We start from the raw sequence: 22,764 nt of genomic DNA on the forward strand, positions 1-22,764 counted from the left end.
ATTTTATTTATTTATTTTACATTTGTTGACCGGGCTAGTCTAGCTGGATCAAAGTCCATTTTCAGTAGAGGCCCGGGGAGAAAAGCTCCACAGATAAAAGCAAGGTAAATTATAAACAAGTACAATACACTTATGAGACAGGCAATGAGCAAAATACAATGATATTAGTCCAGGTATGGTTGTACAAATCTAAGAAAAAACAAATAATACCAACTATGCATTTAATACGTTCATACTTCTTTCTGAAGTTCAAATGTAATGGATAGTTATAAAAACATTAATTGTTAAATAATAATTTTTTTTTTTTTTTGGCATCCCATCCTTTTTTTTTCATTTCTTTCTGATTGATGTGTAAATGAAGGTGCTGGGCATCCGAAGGACCTTGGGTGCACCTGCCTGCTAGGTGAGCGCCCCAAGCAATGTCTGAGGCATCGGTGGTGATTGTCTGGCCGGTAGGGTGGAGGGTGAAGGGAAGACCCTTGTTCTTGACACAGGCCTCTGGCCACCAGAGAAACTCTGCCTTTATACATGGGATGAGAGGGAGAGAGGTCTCTAGAGACAGAGTGCTGGCACCAAAGGTTCTTTAGGTACCACTGAAGCTTTCTCATGTGAAGCCTGGCCAGAGGAATTGGAAGGATGCAAGATGCCATGTATCCCAGGGCTTGCAGGAACTTCTTTGCGGTGAGGTGACTTCTGGAAGCCAGTTGGGTAAAGTAGAACAGCAGGAAGCTCTGCTTTTCTGGGGATAGGAAGGCCATTTGGGATGCTGTGTCTAGAGTGCCCAAGAAAATGATCTTTCTGGTGGGGGTTTGCTTTGATTTCTTCTTGTTGATGGTGAACCCTACGGAAATTAGGTGGGATTTAACAAAGAAAAGGTCTTGGAACAGCTTTTCTTTGCACTCTGCCTGAATGAGGCAGTTGTCCGGGTAAGGGTAAATCTGAATATTTCTTTGTCAGCAAAATGCTACGGCCAGGGCTAAGCATTTGGTGAATACTCTGGGTGAAGTAGATAAGCCAAAGGGCAGCGCAGAGAACTGAAAGTGTTGTGATCCTGCTCTGAAGCACAGGGATTTCCTGCACGATTCCCTTATGGGGATGTGGAGGTGGGCATCTTTTAGGTCTAGGGTCACTAGCCAGGCATTTTTTGTTAGACTAGGCAGCAGCTGCTGCAAAGTGAGCATTTTGAATCTGGGAACCACCAGGAGGGTGTTCAGAATGCATAGATCCAGGATGGGATGCCAAGTGTCCTCTTTTCTGGGAACAAGGAATAGTCTGAAATAAAAGCCTTTGCCTGCTTGATCTGGGGGGACAGGTTCTACTGCCCCCGGGATATGAGAGTTTGGACCCGTTTCAATGCCTCTGCCCACTGATTTGGAGGCAAGTATGGGTACCTTCTTGGAATTGGGAGTTCGCTGAAAGAGAATTTGTATCCCTGAAAAATGATCTTTAAGACTCATTGGTCCTTTGTTACAGAAAGGCAATTTTCTTTGAAGAGAGAAAGCCTTCCTCTTCGTTTTTGGGGAGTAAAAGGAGGGCAGAGGGGGGAGGGGGAGCAATTGTGAATTTTGGCCATAGAAGGGTGGCTTAGAACTCCCTGCCTTAAAGGCAGAAGTGGTCCACTGTTTGCTTTTCTGCTAGCACTGGGATAGGGGCCTGGATGGTCTGTCCCTGCGGGGCTTACTTTGGCCCTGTCTGCTAGGTGCAGGGAATGAGCAGTGCTTACAGGGAAAGTTCCTGCTGAACCTGGGAGGTTGAACCTGAAAGAAATCTTTTACTGTTTGCATAGATTTTGCTTTGTCTTCCACCTTTTTAAGCACCTCCTCTGCTTTTCCTCCAAACAAGTGCTCCTTATCCAGGGGTGCATCAATAGGTTTAGACTTGACATGATCAGGGAGAGGTTGTTCCTTCAGCCATGCATGTCTCGTAATGACAGATCCTGTCACTGCTGCCCTGCTAGAGGTTTCTAGGGCGTCATATCCACAGTGCAATGAGTGTTTGATCACTTGACAGAGTGCAGTAAATCTGCTAATTCTTTTGAATTGGCACAGTCAGGAAAGGTAGAAATCAAGAAGTTATGTACTCACCATAACATTCAATGTATGTAGTCCATCTCGCCTCACATTCTTACCTGTGGGTTCGGAGCCGAACCTCGGCTCTGACTCGGCCATACTCTAGCTCAAAGTCTTTCAATTCGCTGGGATAAGAAGGTATCCCATGCTGCACTGCTCCCTTTACCCAGATCTTGTTTGCTGCAAGCTAATCATTCACTCCTCCACATACAACAACATATAGAGAAGAAAGAAGATATTAACCAGAAAGGAATTTGAAGCCATACCTAACCCCTAGGTCCTCCAGGATGGGGGAAGGAGGGGGGTAAGTAAGAATGTGAGCGAGATGGACTACATACATCGGATGTTATGGTGAGTACATAACTTCTTGATGTTATGTAGTCCAATCCTGCCTACACTCTTACCCGTGGGACAGCGTCCCCAGCACCTGAATCCTGGGAGGCTCGGTGGAAAATACTCCTGAGCACTGTGGAACCAAAGGAAGACCTACCTCTGGACACCAAATCCAACTTGTAGTGAGTAACAAAGGTATGAGGAAATGCCCATGTAGCTGCAGCACAAATATCATCCATAGACAACCTGGCCTGAAAAGCTGTAGATGTAGACACAGATCGGGTAGAATGAGCCTTCACTCGAAATGGTAAATCCTTGCCACCTGAAGCATAAATGAATGAAATACAACTGGAAATCCATCTGGACAAAGTGGCTTTGGAAACAGGAGACCCAATCCTGTTGTCTGAAAATGAGACAAACAACTGATCCAATTTTCTGAGATCCTTCATTCTATGTAAATAGAATCGTAATTGTCTGTGCACATCCAGCTGATGAAATCTAAATTCTGCCTTGTTCGAGAACTCTGGAAAGAATACAGGTAGTTCAATGGATTGGTTTAGATTACTGACGGAAGCCACTTTCGGTAGGAAGGAAGGGTTAGGTCTGAGAGAAACCCTGTCCTTATGAAAAATCAAGTAAGGTGGTCCAACTGATAAGGCTTGAAGCTCCGAGACACGTCTGGCTGAAGTGATGGCTATTAAAAAGATTGTCTTCCAAGTCAAATATTTTAAATCACAAGTGACTGCAGGCTCGAATGGGGGGGGGGGGGGGTGAAATGAAATATCGTAGAACAAAGTTTAAGTCCCAAGGCATAACAGGTTCCAAAATTGGAGGTTGAAGCAGCATAGTGCCCTTCAGGAATGCCTTACAAAGTCTGTGTGCCATGAGACTAGGCTCATCAGCGACGTGAAAAGTGGAAATAGCCGCCAACTAGACTTTAATAGTTGCGGCCGCTGATCCTTGGTTGAAAAGCATGGAGAGTAACTCCAGGACTAGCGAAATTGGAGCTGTATAAGGATCAATTTGTCTTGCATGCGCCCAGATGGAAAATCTCTTTCATTTGCTGGAAAAGATTTTTCTGGTGGAAGACTTATGGGAAGAAGACAGAATATGAACTACTTCCGGCGAAAAATGATGAAGCCTGACTAATGATGGAAGTGGAGGAGCCAGGCTGTCAGCCGCAGGGTCTGAAGAGAGGGATGGAGCTGCCCTGACATACGAGTCAGCAAATCTGGTTGAGGGTCCAGAATCCAGGGGGCGTCCACTAGGTAAGGATGGAGGAAAGGGAACCAAATTTGACGAGGCCAGTGTGGAGCAATCAGAATCATTTTGCTTCCCAAAGATTGCGCTTTCTGAATAACCTTTGTCAGCAGAGGAACAGGAGGGAGGGCATACAGTAGACCGGAGGGACAATCGTGAACTAGAGCGTCCCTGGGTGACTCCCCCTGAGGGGGGATAAAGGTAAAGTAGCTGCTGCATTTGGTATTGAGGGGGCTGGCAAATAGGTTGCAGCAAGGCTGACCCCACCTGCGGAAAATCTGTTCTGCAACCTGATTGTTCAGGGACCACTCCTGAGGTATCAGAATCGCTCTGCTCAACCTGTTGGCAATCACACTGGACTTCCCCGGAATGTGCGTTGCTACAAGAAAACATTGGGAAGCCACTGCCACACCCACATGGCGTCTCTGCAAAGGGGATACGACTTGGTTCCTCCCTGTTTGTTTAGATACCACACCACCGACATATTGTCTGTGTGGATCGCAATTGTCCCGAGAGGAAGAAAGCTCTGTAGTGCTTGCAACGCTAGTAGCACTGCTTTCATCTCCAGGACATTGATATGCAGATGCATCTCATGTTCCTGCCACGTGCCTTGGACTGTCCTGCCTAGATAATGCCCCCCACCCTATCTGGGAGATGTCTGTGGTCACTGTGGCAACCGGAGGGGACAGAACAAAGGGTTTTCCCGAGTCAAGGTTGCTGGTGTGAAGCCACCAGTGTAGATCCTGCTTACACCTGTCTGTGATTATTATGAGATGAGAAAGAGGAAGAGGTTACAGAGACCACTGGGCGAAGAGTAGCCATTGAAGGAGCCTCATGTGTAGCCTCGCCAAAGGAACCAGCATAAGTGTAGCAGCCATCATGCCCAACAATTTGAGGATCAATCTTAACTTCACTCTTCTCAAAGAGAGTAACGCGTACACCTGTTGTTGTAAACTTTGAATCCTTTCTCTTGGTAAGAATGCCCTCAAGAGCATGGTGTCTAACGTGACGCCTACAAAGGTGACACGCTGCAAGGGCAACAAGGCAGACTTTTCCCAATTTAGAGTTATGCCTAATTGTTGACACAGATTGATCGTGGCGTCTCTCGTTTGTAGGAGTAGATGCCTGGTGGTGGCAGAAAGGAGCCAGTCATCCAGGTATGGAAACACTTGGAATCCCTGACGTCTCAAGTGAGCTGTTACCATTGCCATGCATTTGGTGAACACCCTGGGGACTATGGTGAGACCAAAGGGCAGGGCACGAAATTGAAAATGACTGGCAAGAATAGATTGCAACGTGACCATTTGGAACTTGGACTTCTTTACATGGGTGTTCAATCTGCTGAGACCTAAAATGGATCTAAGGTCCCCTGTTCTTTTCGGCACCAAAAATAATCTGGAGTAAGTCCCTAATCCGATCTGGTCTGAGGGGACAGGCTAGATGGCTCCTTTTTCTAGCAGATTTAAAACCTCTGAAGCTGCAGAATCCCTTTGATTGGGTGGAACATCTGGGATTTTTTTGATCGGAGGGGGAGCTGAAGAGAAGGGAATGCGGTACCCTCCGGAAATTATTTTCAATACACATTGGTCCTGAGTTATACTTTGCCAGGCCTCTGGGTATAGTGAAATGCGACCCCCAACTAGCTCCGGAAATGCACAGTCAGGCCTCCCATCAGGAGCGCTGGTAGGGAGAACCACGAAAGGAATTGCGGTCTCCCTGGTTACGCGGGCCTCCTTTGCCCCTAGGGCGGCGTCTACCAGAATTACCACCCACTCCCCTGCCTCTGGAGGGGGACTCACCTTCTCCATCTTGAAAAAATCTCTGTGATTTTTTAAACCACATCTTCCCACACCTTTGGGTCTTGGGATAAGGCCTAGAGGGTAGGGAAAAATGGACTCCCACAGCAGACAGAGTTTTTCCCTCTTGCTCGCACCTAGTGAGAGTGTCCTTCACCTTGGTTCTGAATAAGGAGGAACCATCAAACAGGGAGTTGGTGAACGTAGACTTGAAGGCCTCCACGAAATTACAGAGGCGCGTCCAGGAGTGTCTCCTAAGAGCAACTCCCGAACTCGCTGCCTTACCCGCTCCTTCGGCTGCATAACAGATCAGCCTCATGGAGGAGTTAGCAATAGAGTTAAGAGTAGACATCTGAGCGTTGACCTTCTGAGCCACCGCATCAGAAATGTTACCCTGTAGAGTATCTCCAAACTCTTTCAGGAGATCTCTTTGGAGCCCTGTAAAATGAGATAAGTAATTCAGTGACCGCAGTGTAAAGGCCGTTGAAGAAAACATACGATTCCCGTGCCGGTCCATGGTCCTAGACTCCTTGTTAGGAGGATGGACAGTAGACGAAGTCTCAGCCAGTTCCTTCTTGGTGGCCGCTGCCACCACCATGGCATCTACAGGAACTCCCTTGGATAGAAACTCTTTCTCAGAGGGGGCGGACAAGAATTTGTTGGGTCTCCTGGGGACTGGTTCAACAGAGTCAGGGGTTTCCCCACACCCTTTGACAAACCAGATCTAAAAGCTCGAAGGATGGAGACACCCAGGAGGTGGAGGGCTGAGCCCCAAAGGCCTTCAGGAACACCGACTCCTCCTCGGAGGGAGATTTGGAGGGCCAGTCACCCCCTGCTTTAAAATTTCCAGGATGTCAGAGAAAGACATGCTCAGAGGATGACTTGGGGGACCCCTCAGATTCCTCGAGGTTGGTGTCTGACGTGAAGGACTCATCTTGGGAGTCACTGTGCTTCTGCTTGCACATTCTTTTTCTGGGTGGCTCTTCAGGCAAAAACACTGAGGGGCCCTCCAAAATAACGGGACACTCATGGGGGTATCCTGAGGCCTTGGGTCTCTTCTGTCGAATGACAGACGGCGATCAGAGACCCACACTGGAGCTGGAGGAGACAGAGTGTCAGTGCCGAATGATGTCGCTGACGACCTGGCCAGTGCGCTCCGCATGGCCTAGAAAGCTGGTCCCCCTGACTACGAATATCAACCAGCCGTGGAAGACTTCGGAGCAGAAGGGACAATGTCCGAAGCCGACGCAGGGGTCAGGCTTCCCTGAGCCAAAGCACCGACAGGGAGGCTAGGAGCTGAAAAGGAACCCGAGGCCTCCCCCTCAGGTCCGACCAAGGAACCATGAGTCCTGGACCCCATGGACAGAGCCAACGGGGTTGGAGCTGAAGCCGGAGCCGATAAGCCAGGATGGGCCATCGAAGCCGACCTAGGGACATCTGACGGCGCTGACCACTCCGGCTCCGAAAGCTGAGATTCGATCGGAAGTATCAACACTGGTTGGGTGACAGGCTCCGGAGCTGACTGGGCTGGAGCCGAAAACAATTTTGCCAGAACTGATGACTGGAGAAGTCTCTGCACCACTCTATCTACATCTGAAAGAGTCCTGGAGGACCTAGAAGATAAGGAAGGAGATCTAGACCTTATCTCCGAAGGAGACCTATGAGGAGGAGAGACCGGCCTAAAATTTGGAGACCGGCTCCGAACTAGCACCTCCGTAATCGGCTCCAAAGGACTTGGAGCCGAAGCAGATTTGGTCAATATACTAACTTCCTGCGGCTCCGAGGACAGTGGAGCCGAGGATGCCACAGAAGATTTCACTACTTTCTCCGGAGGCTCCGAGGATACAGATGGAGCCGGAGAATGCTTTTTTGCCTTAGAAGTTTTAGCCTTAGAGGGAGAGGACTTAAAGCTGGAAGCCCTTCCCAAATCTTCCTCGAAGGAGGATTTCAAAAGTCCTTTCAAAATTAGTTTGTTCTTCCTCCCCTGAAGAACACGTGGGCTAAATGCATGGCAAAAAGTACAAGATTCCTGGAGGTGAATAGCCCAGAGACAAACACAGAGTGTCCATCAGTGATGGACATCTTATAAATACATTTAGAACACTTCTTAAAGCCCGAGGGCTTATGCTCTTTCATATCCTTAGACATCATGAAAGAAAAACCAACCGTTAATAACAGACAACCGTTAATATATACAAAGCGCGGGAACTAAGCAAAACCACAACAGACAAATACTCCAGTCCTCTAACTTAATCGGTCTCCACAGGAAACACAAGGAAGACTAGGTCCTCTAATTTAAACGGTCCTAGCCCGAAGGGTAGGTACCTACTAAACTAACAAGAAAATACTGAAGAAGGGGCGGACTAGGTCCTCTAACTGAAACGGGCCTAGCCCGTAGGGGAAACAGTTAGCGGGACACCACAAAAGACAATAATACCAGAAACAACAATTTTTCCCAAGGGTTAGATCAGTACACACAACACAGCTATGAAAACAGCATTTTGTTTTTGAAGCAAAAACTGTCAATAAAGACAAAAAAGGTACTTAGCCACAGCCAAGAGTGAGACCACGTCCGAACTATATGAGCGGCAAATGAGATCTGGGGAAAGGGAGCAGTGCAGCATGGGATATCTTCTTAGCCCAGCCAATTGAAAGACTTTGAGCTAGAGTACGGCCGAGTCAAAGCCGAGGTTCAGCTCCAAACCCACGGGTAAGAATGTAGGCGAGATTGGACTACATAACATCTTTTGTTTTAATAGTTCCAAAGTGTGTTGCTGATATTTTAACATATGGAACTGACAAATGAGTGCTCCGATAGCTAAGGTTGCAGAGGTGTATACTTTTTTACCCCATCTGTCCAGAGCTCTGGAGTCCTTGTCAAAAGGAATAGGATTCTTGGCAGAACTAGTCTTAGCTCCTTTAAGTCCCTGTATAATGACCGCTGGGTCTGCAGCAGGATTTCTGTACAGGTATGTGTGAGAATCCGGTACTCTGTAATACCTGTTAGGGTTACCGGGAGCAGGTGGGAGGGCATCACGGGCTAAACTGGATTCATGGAAAATATCTACCACTTCTAAAACAGGGGTGATGTCCAGGGGTCTGTGCTGGGGAAGGTCCAGAAACTCTCTAAGTCTTTTCTTAAACTGGGGGAAGTCCTGAGATTCCCACTGGAAATGTTCCCTGAGGGTGTGAAGGGTTTCCCCAAAGGAAAGGTTCTCTGGAGGGGAGGCAGAAGGGATGAATTCTTCTGCATTTGAATCCTCATAAGCAGTCAGAGGTTGCTGTTCCTCTTCAAAATCTGAATAGTCAGATTCCTCAGAATCCTGTACTGTCATAATTTCTGGAGAAGGGTGCCTTTTCCTTTTAGAAGTTGTGGCCTGACTACCCCGGATAAGGGAGATGAGATCCTCTGCCATTTTAAGCATTTGAGCTTGGGGTGGTGGAGCAGGTGCAAGATGGTGGCTAGAAGCAGATTTTCTAGGGGTGGCCTGGCTTCTAGGCCTGAGAGACTCCATCAGTCTGAGAGAAATGGTGGATGGATGAGAAGATATCATTTTTTGTCTGGATTCGGTAGCGCAAAAGGCCTCCTCGGAAGCCAGTGCCTGCGTTACGGCTCCGGATCCAATCGAGGCAGAGACAGCCAAAGGCTCAGAAGATGAAGATTTCTGCGGCATACTGGACTCCAAAAGGGTCTCGGTAGAGGCCTGCATAGATACTGAATCGGGCATCACGGGCTGTGAAAGCTCCTCACTGAATTCCGGAGAACTGATGACCTGGTTAGCGGTAGTGTCGTCAGAAGACTTAGCCTTGTGTGGTCTGTCTCCATCTTTATCTCTTAATTTTTTTTGGAATGTCCATGGACTGTTGGCTGATGGACGCCATATCAGAATGCAAAGACTGAACATGAAAATAACTGTCTACAATAAGAGCTCTACGGTGAATGATTCTCACATTAAAGAGTGCACAGAATCGGCACAAATATGTTTCAACTCCTGCAAGACGTTGCTGTTGTCCTGGAGAGACCAGAAAAGCTCAGTAGCAGAAAACCCCAAAACACTTTTATTATCTAAAGGCACATCCAAAACTTTGGCCTTAATGTCATTAGGCAGAGCCTGAAGACAGAGCCAGGAATGACAACCTCATACAGAAACAAAAGCAACAGCTGCATCGTAGCTACACTTGATTGAGAAGTGGGCAACTAGAAAAGTACAGCCTAGCAGGGAAAGGGCCAAAGCCTTACCCTCAAAGAGTCAGGAACGTCAGAAACCACATCAGAAACCTGAGAAAGGAAAGCCAAAACATACCTGGTCATACAAGCCTGGTAGTTAATGACCCTAAAGGATAAAGTGCCAGCACTGTAAACTTTTTGCCCAGCCTTTTCACAGCCCTATTATCCTTATCAGAAGGCAAGAGCTTGGTAGAGCACAGTAAATTAGAGGGTTTGTCAGAAGAGACTGACACTACAGAAGGGTCAGCAGAAGGGCATTTATAAAGAAATGTTCACTCCTCTGGCACTTTATAGAATCTGTCTCGAGTTCTTGGGTGCAGGCTGCTGAGAGACAAGGCTACAGAAGCTGCTGAGAAAGTGTCCAGAAGAGTAGCCACAACAGGAGGAACAGCAGATGGCTTAGGAGACTCCATCTGAAAGAGTTAATAGTATCTTTTCTGAATCTCAGAAACATGAAAGTAATCCCACTTAAAATAATCCATCGTATTGGCAATGATATCCCCAAAGGAGAGTTCCTCTGGGAAGGAATCTAGGCTCATGGAGTCTTGCTCCTTTGAACAGTAGTCCAAGTGGGAAGGGATGTGGGAGGAGTAAGCCAAAGATTCTTCCCGTGTTCAGGTCCTCATCAGAAGTATGCAATTGCCTGGACCTCTTGAGTGGAGTGAAAGACTAAGGAGATGCAGGCACACAGATCTCTTGAGTAGGCTTCAAGGCCATCAAAACATTAAATAAACCCTAAATGAAATCCTGCCATTCACAACAGAGGAAATATGCTTTGCTTGCTCTTTCTTTTTGTGGGATGTCCGCATGAAAAACCTTTGGAGAGTCAGACCCCTGGCACGACTCAATGGTTGTAGGAATCTCCTCCCTAACCAGGTTTTGAGGAATGCATTCAGACACAATCAGTTGAGGCTCCCCCGCCATGCCAGTCAGTGACATTTGAAAAGCCTCAAAGTATGCGGAGGAAGCCAGATCCATACTGGCCTCCAAAGACTTCACTGCAGAGGAATATGAAGCAACCACAGGACAGTCCTCCAGCCTCAAGACAGACAGTGGGGGTGGGGGAAGATGTCCTGGAGAGCAGCCGATTAGACCTTTTTTGGCTTTCTTCAAGGCAGACTGCTGGCCCATGGAGTGGAAAGGTTTCTGCTATAGCACCTTGAGGCAATGGTTCTCCAGGTACATGGACATGGAGAGATGACTAAGATGGACCTTAGGCACAAACATGTGGCAGCTACAGTACTGCATATGTCTGTGGGAAGCACACAAACAGAAAGACACTAGTCGTGACAGTCTTTATGGGAAATCTGCCTCCCACACTGACATTTTCGCTTTCAGGATGACATGAACAAACTAACCTCCAAAAAAACTGAAAGAAAGAGAAGAAACCACAATGAGGCACATCAGAAAACATGACTTGGTAACCAGCAAAGCAGAAGGGTGTTCCAACTGTCATCAAAGAAGTTCTGAGTGTGTGCATCCGTATGTCACCTTTATGCCTTATGCCTGGCAAGGGGAGCATATATGTGATGTAAAATGGCTATAATCAATAAAGGCTTTGGTATAGTGGTCAGACATATGGCTATCCTCGGCAGGAAATCCCTTCGGTAAAGAACACTGCAACACTGATATGAAAGGACATCATTATGAGACAGTTTCAAGTCTTTATTCTCATTACTTTTATATCCCACAAAAGGGTCTACAGGTATAAATTATGTAACCACTCACTGGTTCAGCAATACCCATAGTTATGGGACATGATAAAAATGAAACATTTAGGAATGTGGATTAAAAAGATTTCTATTGTGGTGGGTAGGGAGATGAGGGAAGACACTAAACAAAATACAAAAATTGAGAAACTAATGCTCTTGTTTAAGGATATGAATAGCAGTACACAGGCGGTGAGAATGTTTTTTGCCGTTTTAGTGTTATATACAGGTCAGGTATATTTTTATCTACCACAGGAGAAGTTGTGGACAATAATAAGGATTTGAGGGAATTTATCTGGGGTGAAGGAGGGCAGGGGTCAAGTGGGATGGGTTAATCCTTCCAGTGGAACAAGGTGGGGTTTAGGATTTCCTGATTTGAAAGGATATACAGCTACACAGTTACAGCTGATATACACAACACAAGCAGAAAGATATCATTCAAAGTGGAATAGGGTGATGAAGAAATAGAGGAAATTCAAAAAATAAGGTACAAAGTGGAACTTTGGATGCAGATCCTTAAGGAGAATAACAAAAGCAACACAGAATATTATATTCATGAAGTAGCAGAAATTATTCTAAGAGCTGAGTCTACACGAGAACAGAGAAGGGAGATTTTGCAGATGAGCATGACTGACTTCAGGTACACAGAATAGGCAGGAGGGGACTGGAATTTACTGAAGGGAACTAGCAAAGCAACCAATGTACTGGGAGCAAATAACTAGACAGGGAAAGGTATAAAAATGGGAAGAGGCCAAGACAACATTTGGACTGTAGGCTAGAGACTGCTTTCCCTTATTAAAGATTGATATTAGAGTATAGGCAAAGAAAAACAGATAGGGGAATCCTAAGTGAAAGACCTGTTTTCAGAGTTTTTAAATGAATCTAGAATGTAAGCTGTCATTAATAAAGGGATAATTAGTATGGCATATAAAATATTGCACATTACTAAAGGAATCAACCAGAGGGGGTTAGAAAAGATTGGGAAGAAAGACTTATTTTCATTTACTGTGTACCCTAGAGAAATTAGCAACTTTTTCACAAACGCCAGATGCTGTAGACGAATGTCCTTCGTCTCTGCTTGAATGAGGCAGTCGTCCAGGTATGGATATATTTGACTTCCTTTTTGTCTGCAAAATGCAATTACTGGTGCCAGGCACTTTGTGAAGACCCTGGGCGCAGTAGATAAGCCAAAGGGCAGTGCACAGAATTGGTAGTGCATTGTACCAGCTTTGAATCGGAGGTATCTTCTGCAATTTTGTCTGATAGGGACATGTAGGTATGCCTCTTTGAGGTCCAGAGTAACAAGGCAAGCTTTCTTGCCCAGCATGGGTAGAAGCTGCTGTAATGTCAACATTTTGAATTTCGGAATATCCAGGTAGGTATTCAGAATTGAAAGGTCCAGTATAGGCCTCCAGGCTTTGTCCTTTCTGGGGACCAGGAAGAGTCTTGAGTAAAATCCTTGTCCTTGTTCCTGTTGTGGTACTTTTTGTATAGCTCTCATGTCCATGATTGCTGAAATTTGTTTTTGTGCCACTGCCCATTGATTTTGTGGCAGGTCTGGCATTCCTTTTAGCTTTTGTAAACTATGAAGTGGAATCTGTAACCTTGAGACACAATATTCAGGACCCATTTGTCTTGGGTGATTGTTTGCCAGTTTTGAGAAAAAAGTGCTAGTTTTCCCCCTAAGGGGGCTTCCAGAAGGGATGTGCTTGGCATACACAAGGGAAAGTCATTGTGACTGTTTCCTATAAGGTTGAGACTTGTCCTCACCTCCTTTTGGGGTTGAGGTGCTCCACTGTAGTTGTCTGTTTGAGCCTTGGGGTTCAGATCTGCCTCTTGGGCATCTGTATCTGCCTCTCTGTGGCCTGTCTGACACTGGAAAGGACCAATTTTTTGTTGGCCAATTTCTGCTAAACCGAGGTGGCTGTACCTGTAAGAAATCCTTGACTGTTTGCATAGATTTAGCTTTATCCTCCATTTTCTTTAACACCTCTTCTGCCTTAACACCAAACAAGGTATCATGCTGTAAAGGAGCATCCAATAATTTTGCCTTAACATGGTCAGGTAAACTCTGTTCTTTTAACCAAGCATGTCTTCGAATCACAGAACCTGTACCTGCGGCTCTACAAGAGGCCTCCAAAGAATCAAAACCACATTGCAGAGTATGTTTTCCCACCTGTTCAACTGCATGCAATAAATCCTACATTTCTTTATAGCCAGGAGCTTCTGAGCTTGTAAGCATTTTCTGTTTTAACTGACCCATTAAATATTGTTGGTACTTAAGCATGTGAAACTGGCAATTTAAAGCTCTTACTGCTAAAGCTGCAGAAGTGTAAACCTTCTTCCCCCATCTATCCAATGCTCTGGAATCTCTGTCAGAGGGTACTGGATTTTTTGCAATGGAAGCCTTAACCCCTTTGGGACCCTGGGAAATGGTTTCTGGGTCAGCAGAAGGGTTTTTATAAAGAAACTTGTGAGAGTCAGGGACTCTATAGTACCTATCTGGCTTGGCTGGTGCAGGGGGCAAAGAATCAGGAGATAAGCTGGATTCAGAGAACACATCATCCACAATATCTAACACAGGCGGAATAGCAAGGGGCCTGTGCTGAGGCAATAAAAGGAAGTCCCTGAGCCTTTTCTTGGATTCTGAATAATCCTGACTTTCCCAATGTAAAGTTTCCCCAAAAGAGTAATCCTCAGGAGGAGAGGCTAAAGGGATAGATTCTTCAGCATCAGAGTCCTCATAGGGGGGGTAGAGAGTATCCCTGGTCTGAAGAGGAATCAGAGGAAATGGAAACCTGATCAGAGGAATCATAGTCTGTATCCTGCCTAGGCCTTTTCTCAGGAGGGGGATGGGAACCCCTGATTAGAGTAATGAGGTCTTCGGCCATTTTGAGCACCTGTTTCTTAGGCATGGATGACTGTCCAGGAGAATGCTGTACTTGCTTCTTTGTCTTTAATGGTGTTTTTGTCTTGGCTGTTGCTTTAATGGTAAGTTGTGAAGGTCTGAAAACACCCTCAGAAGCCCATGCCTGCTCAGCGGCTCCAGTCCCATCTGAGGGATTAGTTTCCATAGGCCCAATACCTTGATTTTCCAGAGGCTTAGTTGTCTCCACGTGGGAGTCGGAGGCGGCCTGTGGCTCTGAGATAGCGGGTGTCACGGGCTGCGAAAGCGCCTCACTGAGAACCGGCGACTGGCCTAGAAGAGGCTTTGTCGTTGGTTTTGGACCTCGGATGCCTGTCTTTATCCTTGTCCTTGCGGTTTTTATGAATTGCAGTCGTCGGCTGTTCCGACGGCATGGTATAAATGAACCTTCGGCCAAAGTAGTGCAAAGCAAAATCAAAACGTCATTTTATAGTGCATTTGTTAAATCTGACACAAAACCGACAACTAATGATGTCGTGATCAGGGCCTAGGCATGGAATACAGTAAGAGTGGAAGTCCTTATGAGATATTTGCACCCCAGAAGAAATACAATTATTAACTTTTTCTGACATCGGTCTGAGGCAAGAAAAAAGTTTCCCCAACAGGGTACTTAGCTTTATTGAAAACTTCGGATCTGAAATTCGACTTCGAAAATCTCAGGAGTCAGCCGGCCAGCACTTGCGAACTGCTTTTGCTTCGGGCACCGCGCGGCAAGAAAGACTGAAGAAACTGGCGTTGGATGCATCTTATATACCCCTGGCGCACTGAACTCTGGCCGACTGCAGGACTGCCTGACGGCAGGATAACCCAAGTGTGATGACTGCAGCAGTGTAACACGATGAACATCTATGTATGTACTTCTTGGAACTCATGTACCAAGTTTCTGTATAATTTACATTATTTGTACAAAGTTTGTATATCTCTGTAACTGGAGCTTTTCTCCCCAGGCCTTTGTTGAAAATGGGTTCTTTCTGACCCAGTCAGTCCATCCTGGTAAACAAATGTCAAATTAATTAACTATAAACTCCTACAGTGGAGCCCTAAAATAAGCAGGCTCTATAATAAAAGAAAAAAAAAAATCAATGCATGCAAAAATAAAAACTTAATTCTCAAGATGCCGATAACAGTCTTACTAAACTTAACAAGGGACTCCAGACCTGATCAAATTAACAAAAGCTGGATATGAAATAAAAATAGCCATCATGCAAATAATTACTACAAAGCCTTCTTTATCTATTTTAGAAGTCTCCAAAACAATACTCAGAACTGCACAGAGACAGTACTAAAAGATATCATATATTCAGACCCAGAGGATATAGCCTATCTACTTACAGATAGATATAGTTTAAAATTCACCCAATCTCCCCTAATATAGTCCCAGATCACATACCTGCATCTACACAACCCCCCTCAAATCTTCCAAGAACAAGTCCTCAAGGAGCTATCCAAGGCCAAGAACACTACTACTCGGGCTGGATAACATACCTGGCATCCTAATATCCAGTATGAAACATGCTTTGTCATACCCCATACAGAGGTTCTTCCATATTAGCCACCAAAAAGGCTTTGTGCTAAATGAATGGAGGACAGCAACAGTCATTCCTTGCATAAAGGTAAGAAGTCAACAGAACCGGGTAATTACAGATCCATAAGCCTGACCCAGCTTCATCTGTAAGGCTAGGGAAAATATTATTATGGAATCAATAACTAAGGACATAGCATAACATGCAAACTCTTGACCCAAGCCAGTTTGGATTCAGATCTTGCCTACTTAATCTGGTCAACTTCTTCAGGATGGTTACTGAAGCAATGCATGAGGTAAAGTCAGCATACACCACATTACCTACATCTCACAAAAGCATTCAACACTAGGGTGTCATAGATGCAACTCTCCCAGCTAAAAGTAAATCCCTGTGTAACTTGTTGGACAGCAAACTTTCCCACAAACAGAACCCAGGAAATTAGGGAGACTGGGTCTACTTCCTCCAAATGATGTCACTAGTGGTATACTGCAGGGCTGAGTCCTTGGGCCACTCCTCTTTGGCACTTACTTCTTGGAAGTCAAAGCATATATTAAGAGTTTACAGCAGACAGTGTTTGCATTGCAATGATAAACGCCACAGAAGACACAAAAGTCCTCCTGGAAGGCCCTTCACAAATAATTATCTGTAGTCAAAACCATGACCTAAAACTAAATGCCAAGAAACTTACAACTGTACTCTTCAGAAAGCATGACTTACCTTCTGTCACACAACACACCCCTGAAAGTTGATCCCGTAAGTCAGGTACCTGGAAACCTAAACAAACAATGAACTGTCCTTTGATCACCACATATTTACTACTGTAAGGAAGTCCTTTTAATCACATAGCCTATACCTAAAGGTATGATGTTCAAGTCTAGGGATATAGTTATTCCACTGTACTTGGCACTCAGGCCAATCAATTAATATAACTACCCATTTGGTATGTACATGCCCAAACACTTGTCACAACTGTAGCAAACACAACACTTTCTCAATAAGAAATGAAGTGCCTAAATCACAAAAACTATATAGACCATTTCAAAGCCTTGTCCCTCTTATAGGTATCATTCCATCCACTAAGAGGCAACATAGAGAGCAAAAACACACCCTATTCTGGCAGACCTATTACAGACTTGCAAGTCCAACGGTTGCATCAACACCCACTCAAGGGATCTCAATCTTTTTTACAACAGAAATATAGCATGTAGGAGAGAGAGGTATGTATCACAGAGAATACTTCCTTGAAGGAACAATCCTTCCATTCCACACAAAGTAATGTACATCTCTTACTCTATTCAAAGGTAATTTGGATGAATGGATGCAAATTCACTTCTGGTTTAGCACCGATATCCCACAGGCAAAGGAGCAAGAGTAAACTTCCCAACATATCTCTGTTCTGCCTACCTCTGAGCTATTTGAATGCAAACTGTAATGGTTAAAAACTACCATGGGATGGCAAGGCTAGGTTTTCTAAGATCCTCATGGATCAATAACCTAGTAACTACCTATAAAGCAAAACTAATCCGAAGATAACTCTTTAGATTTCTACAACAAAGACAATTTTCTTTTTTTTACTACTTTTTATTGAAAGTTTTATAAAACCCAATTAACAACATACAAGAAAAGACAATTTTCTAAATGGGTGAAAATATATGTTGTGAAACAAAACTGCACAACCGCACTGTACTACCACTAAAATGTCCATCTTAAAGGAAGACCAGGGTATATTAACAAGGCAAAAATCACCTACAAAAATACTAACCTTAGCATACTCTGCTCCAGCATTGGTCAGCATCTGCAAAATGTCAACTGATTTGCCCTTGTATGAATCTGTGATCTTAGGGGAGAACACTCCCGAATTTACTTTCAACTGTTCTTGTTGGGTTAAACTATAAAAATGAGAAAAATTAGTTAAAATTCACAGACAATGGGTCAAGACATGTCTGAAAACAGAGAGAGTAATCAAAACAGCAACAGAGATACAATAGACTCCCTCTTATCTGGCCTCCTCTTTAACCAGCCATCAAATTTCTGCCATAGCCCTAACAAAAAAACAACACAGAACAACACTTCCTCCTCCTCCTCTGGGCTAAATAATCAAAAACATTTGAGTTTTAGACTACATATTCATTAGAAAAATGCATACTAACACAAACCCTGTTATTCTTGCTGATTTATAACCTAAAAATCCTATTTTGTATGCATTTTCGGATTAACCAGCCATTTGTTTTTCCAGCCTATGGTCCGGTCCCAGCGAGACCAGATAACAGGGAGTCTACTGTATAAAAAAATGGCATAAAAGTGACTTTAGTCCCTCATACATGAGAAAGTTATGGAAATGGACTGATTATAAAGTTCCACAAAGAAAAGATCCTAGTTACTTGGAAAGAAGAAATGTGCCCCCTCCTCAGTGCATCATGAAAAAGACAGTGGATCAAGAATGAGGTAAACTCATTAACTAAAAAAAGGATGTAGTGTGCTATCCATTTCGAAATAGTTTGGAGATGGCTTTTCACTCTGCCCCTGCAGCAAAGCTAACCAACAATTGATCAGACTTTCTGAATGATTTAGTCCTATCTAGGTATAATCCGAGCTGTCTGTGCACATTTAGAGTGCGCAGGATCCTTTCCCCCTTGTTTGGGGTTAGGGAAAAAGGTGGGAAAATGAATGGATTGATTGAAAGCCACACTGGACACCACTTTGGGCATGAAAGATGGGTTAGTCCTGAGGGAAACCCTGTCAGCATGGAAGATATTGAAGGGCTACAGAGCCATGAGTGCTTGTAGCTCTGAGACTCTTCTGGTTGAAGTGATAGCCAGAAGAAAAGCTGTCTTCCAGGAGAAAAATTTTAACTCTGCTGAAGATGCTGGTTCAAAGGGGGGCAGGGTGAGCTTTTCTAACAAAAAGTCAAGATCCCAAGCTGGGGTTGGTGCTCTTCTGGGCGGCCTCAAGTTGCTACCCCTCTTAGGAATTGTTTGATCAGGGGGTGTGAGAAAAGGGGCTGCTCAGTGTGGAAATGAGCAGAGATAGCAGAGGCATGAATTTTAATAGAGGAAAAAGAGAGACCACAGTGTAGCAGGGTCAGATAGGTAATCCAGGATGAGAGGTAGGGAGGGCTGTGCCGTATCAGCTCCCTTAGCCTGAATCCAGGTGCAGAACCTTTTCCATTTGTCAGCATAAGACTTTCTAGTGCTAGGGCATCTGGCCTTATGTAGAACATCTAGAACTTGTTTACTGAGGTTGGCAGACAGATCAGTGGTCAGGGAATAAGCCAGGCTGCCAAACTGAGGGTCTGCACTTGGGGATGCATGAATTCTCCTTCCCTCTGGGTCAGGAGGGTTGGGTTCTGAGGGAGATGCCATGGTGGCAGTGGAGACAGGCTGAGCAACACAGTGGGTACCAGTGCTGGCGAGGCCAGTCTGGAGCAATAACAACGGCCCTTGGTTTTTCCTCCCTTACTTTGAGCAGTACCCTGGTGATGAGAGGTAGTTGAGGAAATGCACAGACCGATAGACTGACCCGGGGAAGGACAGGGCATCCACTTTCCAAGCCATGCAGTGATGCTTCCTGGTGCAGAACTTGCTGAGTTGATGGTTGTGGGAGGCAAAAAGGGCGACCTTTGGGGTGCCCCATTTCTGAGTTATTAGGGTGAAGGTTCTTTTGACTAGCTGCCACTCGTGTGGGTCCAGAAGATTTCTGCTTAAGTGGTCTTCCAGAGAGTTTAGAGAACCTGGCATGAATTGTGCTAACAGGTGGAGTTGCATGGCAGAGGCTGCGTGCCAAAGGATCATGGCCAGCCTGCATAGAGGGTAGGAGTGAGTCCCGCCCTGCTTGTTGATATACCAAATCACAGTGGTGTTGTATGTTTTGATCAGGAGAGCCCCTGGGGAGAGAAGGGGCCTGAAAGCTGTCAGTGCATGCTGGACAGCCAACATCTCTTTTTGGTTGATGTGCAGATGGATTTACTGTGGGCTCCATTGGCCCTGTATGCACCTGCCGTCCAGGTGTGTACCCCAGGCATAATCTGATGCGCCTGTGGTGATGGTCTGCGTGACATGGGTGGTGAGAAAGGTGGTCCCTTGCTGTGACAGCATACTGCTGCCCACCAAAGAAAATCTTTCCTTAGGCAAGGTATCATTGGTATAAGAATTTCCAAGTCTTGAGAGTGTTGACACCAAAGGCTTTTTAGGTACCATTGAAGTTTCCTCATATGCAGTCTGGCATATAGAATGAGTAGAATGCAAGATGCCATGAACCCCACAGCTTGCAGGATTTTCCTTGTAGATAACTTGGGTGTGGTGGCTAGTTGAGAGAAGTAGGCTGTCAGATAAGTTTGCTTTTCTGGTGTAAGGAATGCCATCTGGGATGCTGTGTCCAGGCTTGCTCCCAGGAATATAATGCTTTGGGTGGCTACTAGTTTGGATTTCTTTTTGTTGATAGTGTACCCCAGGGAGGTCAGTAGGGACTTTACAAAGGCCAGGTGCTTGATCAGCTTTTCCTGTCTGCCTGAATTAGGCAGTTGTCTAAGTATGGGTAAATTTGGATATTCCTTTGTCTGCAAAAGACAATGGCGGGAGCCAGACATTTTGTGAAAACTCTGGGAGCAGTAGATAAGTCAAAGGGAAGTGCAGAGAACTGAAACTGCAGAGATCCTGCCCTGAAACGTAGATATTTCCTGCATGATTCACAATAGGAACGTGGAGGTAGGCCTCTTTTACGTCTAGGGTGGCTAGCCAAGCATCCTTGGAGAGAGCATGGGTAGCAGTTGCTGGAGGGTGAGCATTTTGAATTTTGGTATCACCAGGAAGGTATTTAGAATGGACAGATCAAGGATGGGGCACCAGGTGCTCTCTTTTCTGGGTACCAGAAAAAGTCTGAAGTAGAAACCTTGGCCCATCTGTTCTGCAGGAACGTGCTCTACTGCCCTCATAGACAGCAGGGAAAGGACTTGCTTTTTCGCCTCTGCCCACTGGTTTGGAGGTAGATCTGGGAACCCTTTTGCGGTTGGAAGAGTGTGAAAAGAAAATTTCTATCTCTGGGACACAATGTTGAGGACTCAGCGGTTGTTGGTAATGGTGGCCCAGGTGCTTGGGTGAAAGGAGAGCTTTCCTCCTAGTGGTTAGTGCAGGTGGGCAGAGGGAGGTGGGAGGGGAGGAGAGTCATTGTGAGTTCTTACCATGAGGTGGTGGCTTAGAACTCCCTGGTTTTGAAGTGGAGGAACTCCACAGCTTTGATCTATGCATTCCCTGTGGCTGCTGTCTGAGGGGTCTGCTTCCTCAGGGTCTGGGCTGAACTGACCTGGTGGGAGCAGGAAAGGACCAGTGCTTGGAGGGGCAATGCCTGCTGAAGCTGGGTGGCTGTACCTGTAGGAAATCCTTAACTGTCTGCATAGACTTAGCTTTTTCTTCCATCTTTTTTAAGACCTCCTCTGCCTTAGTGCCAAATAAGTTGTCTTTGTGCAAGGGTGCATCCAATAACTTAGATTTAACATGGTCTGGCCAGGGCTGTTCCTTAAGCCATGCATGCCTTCTAAGGACAGAACCGGTGACTGCTGCCCTGCAAGAAGCTTCTATGGCATCAAAACCACAGTGTAAGGTGTGCTTAGTCACTTGACTTGCAGAATGCATTAACTCTTTAGATTCTGCACAAGCAGGAAAGGAAGACACTTTTTGTTTGAGCTGTTCCATGGAATGTTGCTGAAATTTTAGCATATGGAACTGGCAATTTAGTGCTCTGATAGCAAGAGTAGCAGAGGTGTTTACTTTTTTACCCCATCTGTCTAGTGCTCGGGAATCCCTCTCTCTGAGGGGGTGGGATCCTTACAGAGGTTGCTTTTATTCCTTTAGGCCCTTGAGAAATTACCTCAGTCAGCAGTAAGATTTTTGAAAAGAAATTTGTGTGAGTCAGGAACTCTGTAATACCGGTCAGGTTTTCTGGGTGCAGGAGGGAAAGTGTCAGGAGTCATACTGGATTCCAGGAAAACATCATCCACAACACCCAAGACTGAGGGGATGGTCAGGGGACTGTGCTGTGGAAGATCTAAAAATTCTCTGAGTCTCTTTTTAGACTGAGGGTAGTCCTGACATTCCCATTGGAAATGCTCCCGTAAGGTATGAAGGGTTCCCCCAAAGGAAAAGTCCTCGGGTGGAGAGGCTGAAGGAATAGAATCCTCTGCATCAGAATCCTCATAAGCAGAGAGGGGTTGCATGTTTTCATATTCAGATGCATCAGAGTCATCAGACACCTGTTCAGACAAAACTACTGGAGACAGATCTCATTTTCTTTTGGAAGGGGAAGCTTGGCTTCCCCTGATCAGAATGATAAGGTCTTCTGCCATTGTAAGCATTTGAGACTGAGGCAAGGAAGCAGGGGCCTGAGATTGGGTCATTGGTTTCTTGGGTGTGGTTTGTACCCTGGGCCTTAGAAACTCAGCTGTTTTCAAAAGAACGGTAGACGCAAAAGAAGTCATCGGTTTGTGTCAAGAATCAATAGTGCAAAGTACTTCCTTGGAAGCCGGTGCCTGCTCAGTGGCTCCGGACCCATCCAAGGTAGAGACAACCGCAGGATCCTTAGTCGAAGAAGAGTTTTGCGCCATACCAGACTCCGAAAGGGTCTCGGTAGCAGCCTGTGATTGGGTCATTGGTTTCTTGGGTGTGGTTTGTACCCTGGGCCTTAGAAACTCAGCTGTTTTCAAAAGAATGGTAGACACAAAAGAAGTCGTCTATTTGTGTCAAGAATCAACAGTGTGAAGTACTTCCTTGGAAGCCGGTGCCTGCTCAGTGGCTCCGGACCCATCCAAGGTAGAGACAACCGCAGGATCCTTAGTCGAAGAAGAGTTTTGCCCCATACCAGACTCCGAAAGGGTCTCGGTACCAGCCTGCGAATCCACAGAAGCAGGCATCAGGGGCTGTGAAAGTGCC

General features: G+C 45.5%; 1 protein-coding gene across 8 annotated transcripts in view; it reads right to left on the reverse strand.

Annotated features, from left to right (window-relative positions):
• DCP1B (decapping mRNA 1B) overlaps positions 1-22,764 on the reverse strand; it is a 492,116-nt gene that overhangs the window by 223,725 nt on the left and 245,627 nt on the right. For all 8 annotated transcript variants that reach the window (XM_044087511.1, XM_044087514.1, XM_044087516.1 and 5 more), the window contains one exon: positions 17,607-17,733. In XM_044087511.1, coding sequence (XP_043943446.1) covers positions 17,607-17,733 — 127 coding nt within the window. The remainder of the gene's footprint in view (positions 1-17,606; positions 17,734-22,764) is intronic.

Source organism: Protopterus annectens, chromosome 11.part0 (assembly GCF_019279795.1).
Source record: "Protopterus annectens isolate FY-2018-M chromosome 11.part0, PAN1.0, whole genome shotgun sequence".
In the NCBI taxonomy this organism is placed as follows: domain Eukaryota; kingdom Metazoa; phylum Chordata; order Ceratodontiformes; family Protopteridae; genus Protopterus; species Protopterus annectens.